Source organism: Rhinatrema bivittatum, chromosome 9 (genome assembly GCF_901001135.1).
Source record: "Rhinatrema bivittatum chromosome 9, aRhiBiv1.1, whole genome shotgun sequence".
In the NCBI taxonomy this organism is placed as follows: Eukaryota; Metazoa; Chordata; class Amphibia; order Gymnophiona; family Rhinatrematidae; genus Rhinatrema; species Rhinatrema bivittatum.
In genome coordinates, this window is record NC_042623.1 from 10,126,552 (window position 1) to 10,147,039 (window position 20,488).

Sequence of the window (20,488 nt, forward strand, 5' to 3'; positions counted from 1 at the left end):
TTACAGCAATTAGACAAAGTGCGTGTTGATGCAGTACCTGGAGGTTACGCACAGTTTCCACATATCAGATCATCTTTTTGTGCTGCGGAGTGGTGCCAAAAAGGGTCACAAAGCATCAGGGGCCGCAATTGCGCAGTGGTTGAAAGAGGCTATTAGCTCTGCGTATATCTATCAGGGTCGCCTTCTTCCGGCGGGGTTACGAGCGCATTTTATCTGTTCTCAGGTGGCCTCTTGGGCTGAGTGTCAGCTTCACCACAAGAGATCTGTAGAGAGGCTGCTTGGAAGTCGTTGCACGCTTTCGCCAGGCTTTACCGTTTGGATGTCCAGGCCCCAGAGGCCATGGGCTTTGGTGAATGTGTGCTTCGAGTGGGACTCTGTCACATCCTATTTAGGGAAGCTTTGGTACATCCCAGGAGTCTGGACTCATCTGAGTACATACAGAGAAAGGAAAATGGGATCTTACCTGCTAATTTTCATCCCTGTAGTACCACAGATCAGTCCAGAGTCCCACCCTCTGGAGGAAAGGGGAAGATTGGGGAGTCTGCTCGATCTGTTTGTGTGATTACTCTGAAGAATGGCACAGGTTTTGGTTATTCCTACACAGGGTTTTGTGTGGGCGCGGTTTTCAGTTCCAGGTTTCCTCTTCCCAGTGCTCATTCAGGGGAGGTTATTCAGGTAGTTGGTTTTGTTTCTTTCATGTCTGGCTTGGGTACAGTTCAATGTTGAGGGACTGCAGGTGGCAGTGGCAGTAAAGCTTTGTCTCCATCTGCTGGAGGGGAGGCAAAACCTAGGAGTCTGGACTGATTTGTGGCACTCCAGGAACGAAAATTAGCAGGTAAGAACCAATTTTCCTATTTTTCCACTGATTTTTCTCCAGTTTTTGTTCACTATAATAAATGCTGATAAATTGCTCGGAAAAATTAAAGCTGACAAGAACGGTCCCTCGTTATCCTCTAAAAATACAGACGTGTGAGTGCCGTCTCTGTTACCGAAATGTTGGGACTTAAAACTGCACAAGGCCATGTCTTGATCTTAGTATTAGATTGCTTAGATAGTCTAAAAGTGCAGATTTGGGAAGCTCTGTCTAGCTATTCCCCAGCAATATAGGGAGGTGAGTGTAAAGGGCAGAACTTAAAACACATTTCCTCTTTGTCCCTCAGAGCAGTCCAGATGCATGGGTTTTTCTCCCCTACCAGCAGATGGCGACAAGAAGGAAAGCTTTACTGCTCACCTGGTACTTAAGCCAGTGTGCCACCTGCAGTCCCTCCGTAATTCTCTTCTCCAGCAGAAGAAAAGCTTTACTGCTCACCTGGTACTTAAGCCAGTGTGCCACCTGCAGTCCCTCCGTAATTCTCTTCTCCAGCAGAAGAAAAGCTTTACTGCTCACCTGGTACTTAAGCCAGTGTGCCACCTGCAGTCCCTCCATAATTCTCTGTCTCCAGCAGATGGCGACAGAGAAGGAAAGCTTTACTGCTCACCTGGTACTTAAGCCAGTGTGCCACTTGCAGTCCCTCCGTAATTCTCTTTTCCAGCAGAAGAAAAGCTTTACTGCTCACCTGGTACTTAAGCCAGTGTGCCACCTGCAGTCCCTCCGTAATTCTCTGTCTCCAACAGATGGTGACAGAGAAGGAAAGCTTTACTGCTCACCTAGTACTTAAGCCAGTGTGCCACCTGCAGTCCCTCCGTAATTCTCTGTCTCCAACAGATGGCGACAGAGAAGGAAAGCTTTACTGCTCACCTGGTACTTAAGCCAGTGTGCCATCTGCAGTCCCTCCGTAATTCTCTGTCTCCAACAGATGGTGACAGAGAAGGAAAGCTTTACTGCTCACCTAGTACTTAAGCCAGTGTGCCACCTGCAGTCCCTCCGTAATTCTCTGTCTCCAACAGATGGCGACAGAGAAGGAAAGCTTTACTGCTCACCTGGTACTTAAGCCAGTGTGCCACCTGCAGTCCCTCCATAATTCTCTGTCTCCAACAGATGGCGACAGAGAAGGAAAGCTTTACTGCTCGCCTGGTACTTAAGCCAGTGTGCCACATGCAGTCCCTCCGTAATTCTCTGTCTCCAGCAGATGTCAGAGGTGCAAAACCTGTAGTCAGCTATTCTGGGATCAATTTATCCAGGAGTGGCAGGTCCTTTAGGGGCTATTCTCCTGGTTGAGCAGGGGGTTGATGGCCCTTGGTCAGCTTCAGCCTCAGCACTAAAGGAGGGTTTGATAGCCAGGGGATCTGGCTCCCTAATTCCCTGCCTCTCCTCTCTCCTTGTTGGAAGCTCCCTTCGTTTAACTGGTCAGAAAATTATTTCTCCTTTTGTACTAATCTATTAGGGCTGTTGGAGAATGGTCTTAAAGTTTGTTTGAAGAAAAACAAAAAGTAAAGGGAGAGGTCTTCAGCTCCGAATTCAAATCCGAGTTGTGGGAGCAAGCTGCAGTGAAGACCACGTTGAATGTTAGCATTTTGGCTGCCAGAATTTGGATGAAAGCCAAGATTCTTATTTTTCTGCTTCCCATTGTTTGGAGCGGCAGAGGCAGGGTGGCCGCTCTGCAGGAACGTGCCCACCTTGTTAGAGGCCAGCGCAGCTCGACCCAGGCCTCCGTCCTGTACATAGCATACTCCGGGGGTGGGGAGGGGCAGCCAGGAGAGCCCCTCCCGGGAGCTGAAAGGACGCAGTCAGCCTCGAAGAAATCGGGCCTTCCCATTGAGGGAGCAGAGCAGAAAGACAGTGCTGGCCGGTTTAGCTCCTCCCATGCTGATAGGAGACAGGGGGCGAGCTTGCTGGGCCCACCAGTGTTACTGATAATGCTAGGGTTGCCCATTGGGGGCTTTGGGGGTTTTTTTCCCCCTTCTTGACTTTGAAAAATTTCATATGACTGAGCAAATACTCGAGTTCTCTTCTTCATTTCTTCTACCTGTTATTACCCCACCACCCCCACCTGCCTTTACCATGTCCCTGCCAGGTCTGAGCACTCTGCTAGCCTCTGAGTGAGAGGAAAGCGGTCGTGTAACAGTGTTGGAATCACCTGCTTTCTCTTGGTCTCTGTAGTGGCTTTTTTCCCGTTTCAAAGTCATCCGGGTATCTTAAAGATGGACCGGCTGATGCTCCAGTCTTTATGGTGACATCTGGCCACATCTCTCTTGCTGTTAGTGGCACCGACTCCAGACTTTTGGAAAGCTCCAGCATCCTTAGGAGGTTGTTCCTGAGATGGTCATGTGGCACATTTAAAACTCATCGGAAAAACGTCTCCTGGGTGCCCGATGCCACGGAGGTGCTAGGGACGCACAGTTTATCTCTAGCGCATCCTTTTTAGCACCGCAGCTCACTTGCCTATGGCATCAGCCGCCCAGGAGAAGGGGGATGTACGCGCCCAGTTTGGACACATGTTTTGTCGCACGTGATACTGCATCGGCCCTAAAGTGTTTGGCAGTGGAGGGAAGTTGTTTTGCTGTTATCTAGAATTTGTATATGTTTTTTCTGATGTCATTTATTTATTTATTTATTTATTTTTAGCTTTTATATACCGATATTCTTGCATTGGATACAAATCAAACCGGTTTACAATGAACAGTAAGAACTTGCCGGTGGGCTTTACAAAGAACAAGATACAACTAAGCAAAATTTTAAGTCACATAATGTGCAATTTAGGTAACAATTTAAAACTTAAATAATAATTTAGACAAAACTTAAATAATAATTTAAACAGATTGAAATCACATAGCAAAACATTTATACAAGCAGTCGATTCAAGTACTTGGGCTAGGTTGAATAAAAGGGAGAGAGGAAGAGGAAGAGGTACCAAAGGCTTGCAAAGGACAGAGGGAGTCTGTGGATCTCAAATGGGAAACGTGGGATTAGGGTGAGGAAGAGCGAGTTTGAGAGCGAATAGTGTCAAGTCAGACTGTTAGGGAGAAAGGGCTGGGTGAGAAATAAGGTGAGAATCTGATTGGTTAATATGCGGGATCTGGAAACACTAGTTTGAATAACCAAGTTTTGAGTTTTTTCTTGAAAGAAATTTGGCAAGGGTCCTGTCGGAGGTCAGGTGGGAGAGTGTTCCATTGCTTAGGACCTGCTGTGGATAGGGCTCTGTTCCTTAGAGATGTTTTAGCTTGAGGAACGAAAAGAGTGCCTTGGTATGCACTTCTAATCAGTCTGGAGGAGTTATTAGGGTGAAGCTGGAAGGTGAGCTCAATAGGTGCTAAGTTGTGTAGGGTTTTGTGCATGGTGGTCAGAACTTTGTAGAGGATTCTTTATTTAATAGGGAGCCAGTGGAGGTTGTAGAGGATTGGCGTGATGTGATCCCTCTTTTTTGAGTTCGTTAGGATCCTGGCAGCTGAGTTCAGTAACATCTGGAGAGGCTTGATGGTGACAGCAGGGAGACCAAGCAGCAACGAATTGCAGTAATCGACTTTTGTGAGGATAATTGCTTGCAGAACTAGGCGAAAATCATATGCGTGCAGAAGAGGTTTAAGCTTTTTCAGCACTTGTAATTTGAAAAAGCACTCCTTAGCCGTATTGTTGACAAATCTTTTGAGGTTCAGCTTGTTGTCCAAGAGAACGCCTAGGTCTCTTACATGCGACGTGTTTTTGAGGTTGTCCGGAGTGGTTGAGGGGGAGTTAGGGAGAGCGTGGTTTTCGTCCTGTGATTGGTCCTCTGGGTGATTGGTTGTTTTACTAGTGAGGAGGTTTTCATCTTGGGAGATGATGAGGAATTCAGTCTTGTCTTTATTGATGACTAGGTTAAGCTTAGCGAGGAGGGAGCTTATTTCCTGAAAGCAGTTGTTCAGGGATTTTTGTAAGGACTCCTTAATAGGGATGACGATTTGAACATCATCCGCGTATATGTAATGCTTGATTTTCAACTTGGTAAGGAGGAGGCAGAGAGGAAGAAGGTATATTTTGAAGAGTGTTGGTGAAAGGGAAGAACCTTGCGGGACTCCCAGATTAGATCTGATGGGATGAGATTGTTTGTTATTGATTTTTACCTTGAATGTTCTGTTGCTGAGAAATGAATGGAACCAAGCGAGAGCAGTGCCTGAGATACCAATGTCCCTGAGCCGGTCTAGAAGGATTGAATGGTTGACTGTATCAAAGGCTGCAGAGAGATATCATGGGTGGATAGGATTAGTATTTTAAAGATGTTACATAATTTTAGCATTTATCTTGTAATATATCACAAATGTTTTTCTCACATTTGAACAGTAAATGTTCCCGCTTTATATGGTGTAACAAACTCTGGATGTCAAAGGAATATGGAGGGATGGCCCTTCCTACCCTTAAATTATATTGATCAGCACACTTGAAAACTGGCTAGAAGTGATGGCAGAGTCCTCCTCCTTATCTTGACTGTCTCTGGAGAAGGAAGGGGCCAAAGGGTATCATTAAGCTCATCCTTGGGAAAGAGTGAGTTAGGAACCTTTTTCGATCACGTCTCATCATTGCACACACTTAGTGTGCAATGAAGCCATTAAAAATTCAACCTGAACATCTTTTGGCCCTCTCCCGTTTCGATGAAAACCCAAACTTACCTCCATCAACTTTTTCCCCAGGTGCAAACTTATGGTGGGACAAGGGTCTCTGTTTCTTGAATGAGCTATGGGATCTCTTTTTCAGATCTAGGAGATGTCTGTGATTTCCCCCCTTGTTCGTATTATCCTTAGCTACAGTAGAGGAAAGTCTTGAGAAATGTCCAATTGGCAAGGAACTCACTGAAGCCTCCCATTGTCTACAACATGTTTTATTAACTAAAGATCCTAAGAATAAATGTATTTCGAGTGCTATCAAAATGTAATTTCCTTTGTAGCAGGATGTGAGACTGCGCCTTCCCTCATTTGCATGTCAAATACAGATCTTCTGCTCTACTTAGATCAAGAGAACTGGGTCAAAATTTGGTCTAAGGCTCAAAAGATACCAATCTGTGGTTGACAGAAAGAGTTGATGTCTCTCATCCTTCATCGCACCTGCGTATTTCCAGCCTGGTGTTCTAGGAATAGTAGTTCCAGTCTAGAATGCTGGAAAGGGTGTAGACTGCAACTACTACTTAACAGTTCTGTAGTGCTCATGAGATACGCAGCACTGTACAAACATACAAAAAGATAGTCCCTGCTCAATAGAGCTTACAATCTAATAAGACAAGCATACAGGACAAGAGACTTGGGGCATTTCATAAAGTAAGACAAGGCTAAAGAGGTTAGGACTCTTCAGCCTGGAGAAGAGACATCTGAGGGGAGATAGGATAGAGGTCTATAAAATAATGAGTGGAGTGGAACGAGTAAACATTAACCAGTTGTTTACTCTTTCAAAGAGTACAAAGACCAGGGGGGACACACAATGAAGTTACTAAGTGATATATTTAAAACTAATAAAAGAAACTCTTTTTTTACTCCATGCATAATTAAGCTTTGGAATTCGTTGCCAGAGGATGTGGTGAAATTAGTGTAGCTCCATTTAAAAAAGGTTTGGAGAAGTTCCTAGAGGAAAAGTCCATAAACCATTATTAAGGTAGAGTTGCAGAAATCCACTGCTTATGTTTGGAATCTCTCTGCTCCTTGGGATCCTGCCAGGTACCTGTGACCTGGATTGGCCACTGTTGGAAACAGGATGCTGGGCTCTATGGACCTTTGGTCTGACCCAGTATGTTCATATGTTCTTATAAAAAGAAAAAGAAAGTTAATGAGGCTAAAAGCAGACAATCAGGCCTAAGATTTAAAAGCAGCTTCAGAAAGGTGAGTCTTCAAACATGGCGAGAGCAGGAGCATGACGCACAAGTTCAGGAAGACTCTTCCAAGCACAAGACACAGCTTAGTGGAAAGCACGGATTTGGGATCGTATTTCCAGATATGGTAGCAGTGTCGATTAGTTCAAGATTCCTGGTGTCTGGTTGAACATGAATGTAGAGCAATTATTGGTGTAGCCTTCACTCTCACCATCCTACAAGTAACGGGAATTGCTATACTGGAGAGGACTGGACAAGTACAAAAGGGCCTGGCGTCCGTACTGGAGCCGGAGGGAAGGAGGATAGAAAGTTAATACTGTAGCTACTGTCCAGTAATGAAATTATTACTGTGTGGATTAATGCTATCTGTTTGTCCTGAGAGTTATTTTAAATAAAGTTTCAAAAAACAAAACCCGTCTTGGATAAGAAGAGAGATCCTAAAAGCAGTCACACTCTGTGACTAACAGCTGGGAGATATCCTTGGCAGTGTGGACTGGGAGGGCTTGATTGCTCTTTATCTCCTGCCATCATCATCATGTTAGTATGAGCAGGATTTGGTAAAGTGAGTTCATTCATGAAACATTTTGCTAATATCCTGTTGCAATGTAATTTGCACATGAAAGTTCAGGATGTACAAGGCAACGAAATATAATGCGGGCATGGGTTACTTTTACATAATCCGTCCTTTTGTTCTCTGACCTACATAAGAGAGTAGATTTTGTACATCTTAGCAAGCTGCTGAAATACCCAGTTCTCCTTAAATAATTTTGTGACAGATAGCAAAGTTTCATTCTAGTAGCACTTCCCCGTGAGGACACCTACTGATACACCTGGGGGTACATTTTCAGTAAGGAACGTCCTTGAAAGCTTGCTGAGAACGACGTGATTTTTAAACGCAGGGTACCCGCATGCATGGAGTTTGAAAATCAGGTTCTTATGAATGTAAATCTGAACGATTAGTGAAGTACAGTGGAGAGGTGTAAAGTGTGTGATTAATACAGCCCTGCCCCCGATGACCTCTTTTAACGACGACCCACTTGTGCACCTTATGAACGTCTGCATGACTACCACAGGCAAAACTCCATGTAGCAGGCGAGCAGATCTCTGAAACTGTATCCTTTGATGTACTTCAGGATCTCCTTGGGAAACAAAATTTTCATTGGTTATCATTTCCTGGCTTCTTTCCCCTCAGGTTCCCTTTTTGAGGCTCACCCTGAAGAAATATGGTTACAGCCAAAGCCCAACCTCTCCACCTCGACCCTAACATAAGACATCAGTGGAACTGGAACTTCTGATGAGGGAAGATAAAAATCAGAGGTTATCGCCCATCACGTTTCCTGTGCATCCACGGATGGTTTCTATAGGAAATAAAAACAGTGCTGGAAGAAGAATATTGCACATGGGCCAAGGTTAAGTTATCCTGCATTGTTTTGGAGCTCCGTGGTCTTATGGTTCATGTGTAATGTTTGTCTACTTTTGCATTGGTCAAACTTGCCCTCCCCATTCAAGACCATTTGTTTCAGCTACAGTGAACTCCCTGGGGCTGACGTATTGAGCACCCGTTTTCTTAACGTGCAAGCAGCCGCAACTCCTGGGTGCCAGACGCAGTATTTAAATGAGGGGACTGCGTAAAAAAGGATGCGCTAGGGGGAGAATTGTGTGGCCCTAGTGCTCAAATGCATCAGGCTCCCAAAATTGCAATGGACGCTCAATACGAGCATCCGTTATTATCCTGCTTCTTCTGGCTGAGGTTGCTGAAGACGCCTATAGCTAAGCGCCCTTTGCTATGGGCATCTAAATTGTGTGTCCAGAAGAATTAATTTATTTTTTTTTTTTAAATCGAGCCAATATACACTTATTTTTCAACACTGTAAGCAGTAACTTTAATACTCCTGAGGGAATTCTGCGCAAAAACATTCAGAATTCTGCACCAAAAAATTTAAAATTCTGCGCACACATTTTGTAAATTCTGCAAAATTCTGCACATGTATTTATTTATTTTATTTATTTAAAAGCACTTATTACCCGCACTTCCTATGTTCACAGCGGGGTACAATATAGAACATATCCTTGTTCAGAGGGGTACAATATGAATATTTACAGACAATAGAGGGGGGGAAGGTGATACAAAATTTAAGGAAGGGGGAGAGAACAGACATGTAGCGGAGATAGTTCAGTAGTGCTAGGTGTTTGAGGAGAGGGGACTAGAAGACTAGGTAGCATCAACTGAAGGGGGTTGAGATGGGGGTAGTCCATTGTCATCTAAGTTGAGGAGTGCTCTCTTGAAGAGGAATGTTTTTAGGGCTTTGTTGAAGAAAGATCTTTCTCGGAGACATCTTATTGTCTTAGGTAGGCTGTTCCGCAGGATGGTCCAGCAGAGAAGAATGCGCGTTGTCTGGTTTCCTCGAGATGCGTGAGCTTTGTACGCGGAGAGACTAATAGCATCTGGTTAGACGGTCTGAGTTGTCGGGAGGGGCATGGATTTTTATTGTTGAGGAGAGCTATGAGGAGTTTAAGTCATGGATTAAGGAATGGATGATCATAGCAAGCTTATATTGTATTTGGTAGGAGATGGGGAGCCAGAGAAGAGATATGAGTATAGGAGAAATGTGTTCATGCATAGGAGCGTTGGTAAGAAATCTTGCTGCTGAGCATTGTATGATCTGAAGAGGGCGAGTGACGTATAGAGGTAGGCCCTTCAGGAGGGAGTTATAGTAATCGATCCCTGAGAAAAGAAGGAATTGAAGGACCGACCTGAAGTCTGCATATTCAAGAAGGGGCTTGAGGTGACTTAGCAGTCGTAGTTTATAGAAGGAGGCGTTGGTGATATTTCTTTTATGGTTGCGCATGGAGAGAGAGGGATCAATAGTGACTCCCAGGTTTCGTACACTTATGGAGATGGAGTGGGAATCAAAAGTGATATGGCTGGGAGTGTTGACAGTCGGATGGCGTGATAACACCATGATTTCTGTTTTGGATGTGTTGAGAGCTGATTTATTTCTGTGCAGCCACTTTTGGATGATTGTAAGACAGTTTTTGAGGAAAGCTTCAGTCATGACCCATGTTTCCTTGAAAGGAAAAAAGAATTGAATATCAACATAGATTTTATAGGGAACTCCAAGGTTGTTGAGGATGCAGCATGTTGGAGTTAGGTAAAGGATAAATAATGCAGCAGAGAGAGCAGACCCCTGCGGTACTCCAGAGCTCAGAGGGGTCAAGGGGGGAGTTAATGAAGTCGATTTGGACTTGTCGTATCCTATTTATAAGGTATGAAGAGAACCAGACCAGCACCAAATCAGTGATCCTGAAAGAGCACAGCCTTGAGAGTAGGATGGAGTGATTGACCTTGTCAAATGCAGCAGAGATGTCAAGTAGACATAGGAGGAACGAGGAGCAGTGGTCAAATCCGTGCCTTACAGTTTCAAAGCTGGATAGTAGTACCGTTTGGTACTATGGTATTTGTCAAAGTAACACACTATTGTTTTGCAAATTATCAGTCACATGCTTTCTCTCACATACCGTCTGTCACACACATGTTCTGTCTCCCCACATACAAATCTCACACAGTCTCTCCCCACACACACACACACACACACCCCGGCTTACAAACAGACACACGGGCTCACACATACACTCTCAAGATCTGGGTCTCTCTTTCAGCCACCAGCGGGATGAGGTCCACTAGCAGCCCCTGGGTCCTCTCCCTCTTTCACCACGGTTGGGGGTGGCGTGAGAGGAGGTAAATGAGAACAGAAGCTGAGGTCAAAGGAGCAATCACATCTCCACCTGCTCCAGGCCAGGGGCAGCAACCTACGGCACTGGACAGCTGAGCAGACAATGACCGCCGCTGCTCCAAGCCTCACATGCAGCAGCAGGAGTTGCATTTAACCAAACGCCTCCCGCGCAGCAGGAGATGATGTTTGGTTAAACGCAACCTCTGCGGGGGAAGTCAGAGTCCGCTCAGCTGTCCAGTGCCAGAGCACATGTCAAAAGCTGCAGACCTCTGGCCCAAAATAAATATGAATTCTCCCTTGACCTCTGCCCCTGTCCCCATTCACGTTCTTTCCTCTCATACCTTGAGCCCCCACTAGAAAATCTCTAGCCCCCTCCCCTCCCCCTCCTCGCTCACCAACTGTATGGTCCTGGCCATTGCGTGATGCAGCTTGCTAACCTCGCCTGTGTCACGATGCCCCCTGCGCAAACCTCGCCCGTGCCGCCAATGTCTCCCCTCACTTCCAGTGAGGCTCAGCATGCTAGCAGAGCAGTCTCGGCGGAAGTGCAGCCGAGACTGCTGTGCGAGGCGAGGGAGGAAATCTGCGGGAAGGGAGAATTCTGCGCAAATTCCGCAGTAGCGCAGAATTCCCCCAGGACTCATTTAAGTCTCACAACGATACTAAGTGGGAGGAACCACAGAGAACCGTATTTTTTTATTTCTCGTGAATTGGCTTTTCACCACCTCCGAGGGTGGTGTTAAATTTGCCCAGCGATTTTCTGCATTGAGGGGTAATAGCTGTTAGCCTCCTCTACATGGAATTTACACGTGATGGATGCTTTCGGCAACACATTTGTTTGGGGTGGGTGTTTTGGACGCATTAATCTCCTAATTGCGTCGGGGGTTAGTGTAGCGCATCCAAAACACACGTAAACCTGTGCTCTAGGCCGGGTGCCCTTCATTGCCTCAGCCGTCCTGTGTTTGTTCCAGACCTGTGAAAGCTGCAGGAGAATCTCATGAATATCATAATGTAATCCACACAAATGATTATTTTCAGCAGTAGGAAGCTGGAAGTAATGTCACATCGCACACACTTGCACCTAAATGCATCAGCTTAAAAAGAGTTCAGGATAACTTTGGAAACTGCTCTCCTGCGCCCATTTACGCATGGATGTGGGCACACGCAAAGTCGCTACTGTATTCTATAACCAGCGCGGAAAGGTTATAAAATGCGAGTGCGTCTGCACGCCCAAATGTTTGCATATGTAAAAGCCACGAGCTGCACGCTTTCGGACTTATCCAGATAAACACCGGCACATAGGCAGATGCATGAAAAGCGCGTCTTAGACGGACAAGTAGCGCTTTTCAGACTTCCCTGGCTAAGGCAGATAAATCAGAATATAGCCGGATAAGTGCCGCTACTTATCCGAATGTTCAAGTTTGTCCGCCTAAGTAACGGCACAGGCACTACTTAGCCAGATAAATTGGAATTTAGCAGGATTGGTGTGCACAAATGATATATTTGTACTTCCAGTTTTAAAAGGATACGCGAGTAGATTTTACTTGCAGAAATTAGACGTTTTTATACCCTCCCTCCCCCCATAAGTTGGCTTTGCCATGTGAAAGTCAGGGGATTTTATATCCTGCGCATGGCCCATGAAATAACCTGTTTTACCATTTAGTTTATCAGTTCGCCGGTCCGTCTGCAGCTCGTGAATTCCCTCCTGGCTCTTCACCCGGTCGTTTCTTCACTTTTTTTTTAATAATCTTTTTATTATTATATAGAGTTAAATGACAATAGACAGATTAGGGATAACAATGATCGAGCGAAATCGGTGAACACAAAATTCCCAAAATATCTCAAGAATCTGGACCCTCCCACACCGAACCATGGATAGGCTGCAAAGCTGACCAAGGGAATCGACCAAATTGCACGGGTTTGTCCAGAACTCCATCTGGTAAAAGCAGATTTCGATTAACTTTGGCGTGTAAATCTGCCGGCAGAGATTTCAAGGCGTCCGACCACGATTGTTGGAAGAAGAGCTTCTTTTTAATGGAGCTGTTGTCCGTCGATTTCCAATCCAACATAGAAAGTCTCCAAGCAGAAAAACCCAGTGCAGAATTATCTAGCCGTTATGTCATGTGAGCTTCAATGCACTTAAACAGCCTTTCACCAGCTTATTTTTCAAGGCTTGCCTAGGGTCCGTATAACCTAGACTGCAAGATGACGCAGCTGACCACGGGAAATTGTCCTTCAATACTGAAGTGAAGAATTGCAGTAATTGCTGCCAGAAAATCTTGAACAGGTACGCAGTCCCATAAACAACGTACAAGTGATGCAGGGGAGTGTTGCACATGTAAGACACTGAGGCAATACGGCTGCCTTGGCAGCAGATGCCTCACTCTATTTAAAACTCTGAAATGAAGTTCTCTAAATAATATATTTTGCACTGCTCTCTTCACCTGTGTATTACATGCCCAGATCTCTTCACCCCCCCAGCTCACGTTAGAGATCACGAGACCATATGTCCGCTAAATATTGTAGGGCAATGTAGCTGGAAGTATCATGTGAGAATCTATACATTATTATAATTGATGCTCTCTTTTTCTTAAGCAAGTGAGAAAGACGCTGAAAGAGCCATTATTAATCTTCTTTTATCTGGGGCTGTCAGAGTGGTTATATAACTGCTCAGTTGCAGATATGCAAGGAAATCTGTGTTTTGTAAATGAAGGTTTTGATGGCAATATTCAAAAGAATGTAACTTCCCAGTTTGTAAATTGCTAAAAGGCTGTATATATATAGGATAAGGAATTTCTTATTTAAAAGACTTGGTACAAATTGTAGATTGCCATAAATAGATAAACAATAAGATTTATCCCAATCTAAACCTAAACACTTTCTAATAAAACAATCCCTTTCTGTGAATCCAATCAATAGAGACCGAGTTATATAAGCAGGAAGTGATTTTTTTTGTGGGCATGCAATAAGTATGACAAACTGGATGGCTCTTATATATCAAAGAATATGAATGACCATCATATAGCACAGGTATAAGCATACCAAGGGAAGCTTTATAACCTCAACTTTGTGCTGGAAGTGTTAATCATCAGTCATTCATGGTTTGGATATAGGTATGCCCATACACATCTATATTTTCAAAGTGAGATCATTATTGGTGTTTGTTTATGTTATTCTTATACTTTGGGGGTTTTCTTAGTGGGTCTCCCGAGTTATCTATTATCCATTCTTTAATTATAAACATGCAGATTTGAGAAACCTAAGCCACCTTCCTCTTTTAGGACCATTTAACCTAGATATAGTTAATCTAGCCCTGCCTTTTTTTCCAGATGTAACTGGAGCAAAGTTTCTGAATTAAAGTTAGATCTTTTTTCAGAATTACAAATGGTACCATCTCCATAACATAGAAAAGCTTGGGATCTAAAATCATTTTGACCAATGCCAGACGTCCTGATTCCAGCTGCCCAATGTTTTATGAAATTCTCTAATAATTGGTGGGATTTAATAAAAACATCTGGATGCCCATTGTAAAGGAAAATCAGGGCACCTCTCTCTCAGATTACCTCTTTATCCATCACCTCAGACTTGGTCAAGTTCAATTTCAATGCTGAAAACCTACCAAAGGCGTGGATAACATCCAAAATCACATACAACGATGTGCGGGCACCAGTAAGTGTATTCAGGATATCATCTGCAAACAGCATCATTTTGAGATCATGTTTGCCTACTGGAACCCTTGCAATATTCTCTTCGTATAACATCTTACGTACAAGTGGTTCGAGGGTGAGTATATAAAGGAGTAGAATCAAGGGACAACCCTGCCTGGTTCCTCGACCTAAAGTAAAAGTTCCTGAGTTTGATCCATTTAAGGATATGTAAGCCTTGGGATCTTGATAAAGATCCCCAATACCTGATTGAATGAATCCCTCAAAACCAAATTCCCCCAGTATCATGTGGGCACAAGTCCAAAAGCTTTTTCCACATCAAAGCTGACCAACAAGGGTTCTTTGGGTTTACTATGCTTGGAAATTTCTAAGGAAAGCCTTAATCTCTGAATGTTTACAGCAGACTGTCTCCCAAAGACAAATCCTGTTTGTTCTGGTGAGATTAAATAAAGCATAAACAATTTAAGGCGATTCGCTAATATTTTGGCATAAATTTTTACGTCTTGCTTTAACAACGATATTGGTCTATAAGACTCTGGATAGGCCAAATCCTTACCTGGCTTTGGCTTCACTATTATAGCTGCCACTTTCATCGTATTGGGCATTATCTCATTGTCTATCATATGACTGTATAAATTTTGTAAGGATGGGCCCACTGAAGTTTGAAGCAGTTTGTAAAAGAGAGGGAAGGCCATCTGGGCCTGGGGATTTGTGCAAATGTAACTCCCTTATCACCAATAATATCTCCTCCTCAGAAATCTATTTAATCTCTTGAGATTATCTTCCGTTAATTGAGGAAGTTTAATGTCAGCCAAAAATGACTTTATTGCATCTGTATTGTCAGGTGCAGTGGAGTAAAGTTGTTGATAAAATTGTTTGAAAACTTCCCCAATCTCCGCTGTGGACATAACCTGTTTATCCTGATAATTTTTAATACCACAGATAAATTTAAATCCCTCTGAGTCTTTGCCAGGTTTGCCAGCATAGGCCCTGGCTTGTTACCATATTGGAACAATTTGTGTTTAAGAGCAAATAGCGTTGCCGATGCTCTTTGAAATAGCAGCTCGTTTAATAACTTTTTTGCACTTCTGAAGTGGACAAGACCATTCCTCTGTTTCATTTGATTCTTACAATAAAGCATTCTTTTTTTCCAAATCTATTCTTATTTCTTTTCCTCCTTTTTGCTGCAACATAGAAGATGATGTCACCCCTGAGAACCGCCTTATCTGTTTTCCAAAACAGTACAGGGTCTTCTGTGTGCAGAGAATTTGCGTTATCAAATTGCTGCCATTTTCCCCTAGAAACAATTTAAATTCAGGATCATTCCTCATCCAGCCAGGCATGTACCAGTTGGATGAGAAATTTGGTATTGATTGCCCCCCCCCCCCCCCAAAGTACATAAAACAGGACAATGATCTGAAATAACCAAGGCCTCAATGGATGCCCTCTTCAAGTGATCAAACAAACGCTCTGAGATTAGAATACAATCTATACGAGATTTAGAAGCCTGCGCCCTACCATAATGGGTGGTCTCTCTCCTCTGGTTGAAGGACCCTCCATATATCCATCAGACACAGATTATCGCAAAAATATTGAATCCCCTTGCCCCTACATAGATTAGGAGTAGAAGAATTTGAGCATTTATCCAAAACATCCCTCACACAATTAAAGTCTCCCCCAATTATCACTGGTGCAGGATCTAATTCTAATAGTTGTGTTACCAATGTTGTAAAAAATGAATGTGAATATTGGTTTGGAACGAATATGAAGGCTACTATCCCAAAATGTTTCCCTTTAACCAGGACATATTGACCAGTTTTTTGTAAAACAAAAGAAACATTTTTGTGCAGAAGAATAGCAACTCCATTGCGTTTAGTCGTTCCTGATGACAAAAAATGTGATTATGCCCACGGCTCCGTAACTTTTTATGTTCGGCATCATTCATGTGTGTTTCCTGTAAAAGAACCACACTACTCTTTAGTCTATTAATACGTGAAATCCCTCTTTCCCATTTGACAGGAGAACCCATCCCTGCTGCATTTCCATCACACTCATTAGCTGCTTACTCATTCTGATAATTGTTCAGATTCCCAATTGCAATTCCCAAATGGAATACTCTTCTTTGCAAAGTAGATATGAGGACCATGTATAATCCATAGATGCGTGTCATGTTGAAATTCAAAACCACATTTTCCCAACCTTTCTCCTTATTAACAACTTTTTAGCAATTCCTCTTAACGTCCCCATTCCCTTCCCTTCCCTGTTCCCCATCGTTTCCCCCTTCCTACATATCATTCATATACTCTCACAAAAAAGAGAGACGGAGAAATGTATGTGCGTGAGCAAGTGCCATCCCCCGCACTTCGTTATCCAACAAGCAACTAAATACCAAATACAGTATTAATCGAATACCACCTTTTGTGACCGTTAATACTTACAGCCATTAGAGCAACAGTAAACTATAAAACCAAAGCTGAATTATTTAAACTTTAAATTTTTAAATGCATTGGCGCCTCTAAGACAGACGCATCCCACTGTTCAAAACATCAGCTGTTTTCCAGGTTCATAATCTCTAAATAGATTGATAAATCCAATTCCACTGCATCCAGTTGAAATAATCTCCTTATTCCTGTCGGCTGATATCAAGATGATTACTGGCACATTGCATTATAACTAGATTGCATCCCAAAATAGGGGCTGCACCGAGTAAAGTTTCTATATGCAGTCAGGAAAGCCCCAATAGCTGATTAACTGCAATGGAGGTCAATGATGACCCCCCCCCAAAAAAAAACCCCAACAACTGTCCCCACTGCAGATTCTCTTGTCCAGCCGCCATTTTCTGCCTATCATATCCAGTGAACTAACTGAAGATTTAAACTCTCAACACTTGAACACAGGTTTAATCCATCACACTACTTCCATGGTTCTTTTTTTTTTTTTCCCTTCTTTAATTATTAGCAAAACAACCCAATAGGTTTCTTTACTTTTGCCATGGACAAGCTCCAGTACCATTGTAATGCCAAAACTTAATTTATCCATGGATTCAATACATTTTTTTAGCCTTCTCCATTTTATCAAAAACTTGCACCTCACTTTCATGCCATATTCTCTGTCTAGACAAGAAAGAACCTCTTATGTGAGAAAAACAATGTACACTAAAATAAATACTTATTTCCCATTTTATACTGGACTTATAAGACAGATTCACTGTGAAAATCCTGCAACCATCATACTGCACGCCGGTTCCCGTGTATGTATCGGGAAACCTACAGGAGCTTAGAAGCGCTTCACCATGCTAGAGATTTAATCATCGGTTGCTTTTGGATTTGATGTCTCTTATGCAGCTGGTAAATAACTCAGCTTTATGCAAGTTAGTAAAATACTTAACTTGTATATGATGATAGAGGAATGTCCTCTGAATTTATGTGTTGTCAAATGCCGCGTTGAAAAATGTTCTAGGAAGAAGGTCCCTTTCAGGTACGTGCATGCGATATGCCGGTATGGCTATTTAAATAGACGTCCTGTCAAAGAGTTCCTTTCGGGTCTTCATGCCGCTCGCTGATAAAAAAACGCCCGACTCTGCAGGGTTTCGGAATCCCTTCCTTCCTCAGGGGTGCAGCAAGCAAACTTGTCTTGAAATCAGTATAGATTTTGAAAAATCTTCCTGTCACCGCAGGGATAATTGTAGCGTCTAGCAGGGAATTGTAAGGCCACCAGAGCTGAGCAAAAGTGTGGAACAAATTCTTTTCTCTTCTTGTAGATACATTTAGCAAGTAATCTTGAAAAATTCAAATCGTATGTGATTGATATGTCAAGGTCGATTGTTTTCTATATGCAGATTTTGTGCAAAATTAAGTAATTTGGCTATCACCACTCTTGGCCAATTACCACCAGCATTCCAGGTTCCAAGTCTACGCGCTCTTTCAGTCAATATAGGGCCCGTATTTTCAGGAAGGTTGAGTGCTGTAGTGAGGACATCCACTAACCTCTGCTCCTCTGTAGCCTCATCAAAACTGACAAATCTTAAGTTATTTCAACAAGACTGATTTTCTGATTCATCAGTCTTATCTTCATGTGCAGTCAGCAGTGTTCCCATTTTCCTCATCTTGCCCATTGCCATCAAAGCATCATCCTCTATAACTGATACCCTCCCTTCCAGGAGTCTTGTTGGCAGCCTAAAATTAGGTGTTTTTTAGGGCTGTAATTTGTGCTGAAATAGCATCTAATTTGCTGGTGAGGACAGCAGTCACTGCCACAATTATCTCACTTACCGCCGATTCCGCAGTGGACTCATGCAGGCCTTTCTCCTTCCTGGCAGCCATCTTGTCTACTGCCAGTTTAGCTTTTTCTTTCTCTTTTTTGACCAATTTCGCCAGCATAAGATCAGGAGAGCGCTGTATGTATTTGTCAATTGACATAAGAAGCTTTTCGCAGAGTCTGTCGATGTTTATAGGCTGTTTATATCAGCGATGGTTATGGCTCTGCGAAGGATGGCACCCAGAGCTCCAGCAAGAACGTCCGCTCAAGCTCACAGCATCGTGTACCTCCTTTTCGCTTTTTATAATCACTTAAACCAGTTATTGAGCAGGAGTAAATATACGCAAGTAAAAGACTTCCACGCACCAGTTTGGCAGGTTATAAAACAGCAACTTACGTAAATCTTGGTCCCTCCCTGCCCCTTTTTTTTTTACATGCTCAAATTTGCTCGTGGACTCTAATTTACACACGTACGTTGCAGTTTTTAGAATAGCATGCACTCGTGTATGTGCTATTTTGTGTGTGCAAGAATAAGCAGAAATCCACCGCTTATTCTTGGGATAAAGCAGCTTGTAATCTGTTTTCCCCTTGAGATCCTGCCAGGTTCTTGTGACTTGGCCTGGCCACTGTTGGAAACAGGATGCTGGGCTCGATCGACCTTTGGTCTGACCCAGTGTGGCAAGCCTTGCATTCTTGTGTTCTTAAGTGCTGATTTTTACATGTGCTGCATTTGAAAATTCACCTTTTATGTATGGCATTTAATGTGATCTGTAAGCATGAACCCTACAAATCAAATGTGCTTAAAAGATTGAGTGTGCTTTAATTAAGAAAAAAAAATGCAAATTCATGTATTGGGGTGAGGGCTACAAAAATCAAAGGCAGACATAACCGTTTGGATAGGGAAGAACCAGCAGTCTCCAAGGGTGGTCACAGCAGTCCCCTTGATGGGCTCCATCATATTCAGGTGAATAAAACTCCCGTGAAATTGTGTGTGTGTGGTGCCCTATCGTCCTCTTCTAAATCATCGGCCGCTCCAGGAGATGAGGACAGACGATGGTGCACACACGACTCCAGTGCCACCACCAGTATCATTTCGGTTAAAAGTGCTTGGACAAATCTTATCCAACATTTCTAATGTGGTTTTTTTGTTTCTTCCCTTCGTTTTTGCTTTTGCAAAATATGTCAGCTGTATCTGTTTCTTACCCATGAGGAGAAGAACCAATAGATCTCTCTCTATATTTATACCGATCTGTACATAGAAATAGGGTAAACGCAAGAAGTGTTCGTCTTGCAGCCTGCATAACTGTGGAAAACGCTCAAAGGCTGGGAGTAGGGATTGAGAGCCGATTCCGACCTGCATATGAAACGAATCCAAAAAAAAAAAAAAAAAAGATGAAAAGATGTATTTGAGTTCTTTTGCTTTTTGTACTGTAACTGTTTAGATTTTATCCCCCAACATGGAAATTTTGATATAGATTTTTTTATTAGTTAAATCATTTCGTATCTGGGGGAAGAAACGTTGGTCTTATCTGTATATACATGCTATTGATATGTAAATATTTAGATATTTTTAAATTACGCTTTATTTTTTTTTTTTTTTTTTAAGGGTGTGAAAATGTCGTATAATATTGTGGTGGTGCCAATCCCTGGAAAAGCCTTCTGTGTCAGTTTGAAAAAAAAAAAAAATTAAATTAAGAGTACTTTAATGGAAAGCTGGCAGTGACGTCATTTGGGATAGGACTGGGGGAGGCAGGATGTTAATGCTTGCAGTGGGAGATGCCTTGGTCTGCCATTGAAGGGAATTTGAATCTAGGATTGAAAAAGATGGGGTGAACTGACCCCCCCCCCCTCCCCGCCGAGGGGAATCCAGTGGGGTGCAGGACCAGCCCTTTCAATAAATTTAAATTGAACTGGAAAGTAACCTTATAAATTGTATGCAGGGTGGACATTGTTGCTTCCTTTATCAACTTCTGAAATCTTATCTAATCTTCAGCGAGTAGAGATTTTTGTTTTAATAGGATACCTGTGAGTTTGCCCATAAATGAGCTTCGTAGAGATGTCTCTGACTGAGCAGTCAGTGGCAGGGAAACATCAAATCCCACAGTAACACTTGAGCATTAAGTGCGGA

General features: G+C 43.0%; 1 protein-coding gene across 2 annotated transcripts in view; it reads left to right on the forward strand.

Annotated features, from left to right (window-relative positions):
* BEND7 (BEN domain containing 7) overlaps nt 1-19,805 on the forward strand; it is a 74,049-nt gene extending 54,244 nt beyond the window's left edge. For both annotated transcript variants that reach the window (XM_029615163.1, XM_029615164.1), the window contains exon 9: nt 7,900-19,805. In XM_029615163.1, the coding sequence (XP_029471023.1) occupies nt 7,900-7,976 (77 nt within the window). In that variant the 3' untranslated portion in view covers nt 7,977-19,805. The remainder of the gene's footprint in view (nt 1-7,899) is intronic.
* The last annotated feature ends 683 nt before the right edge of the window (nt 19,806-20,488 follow it).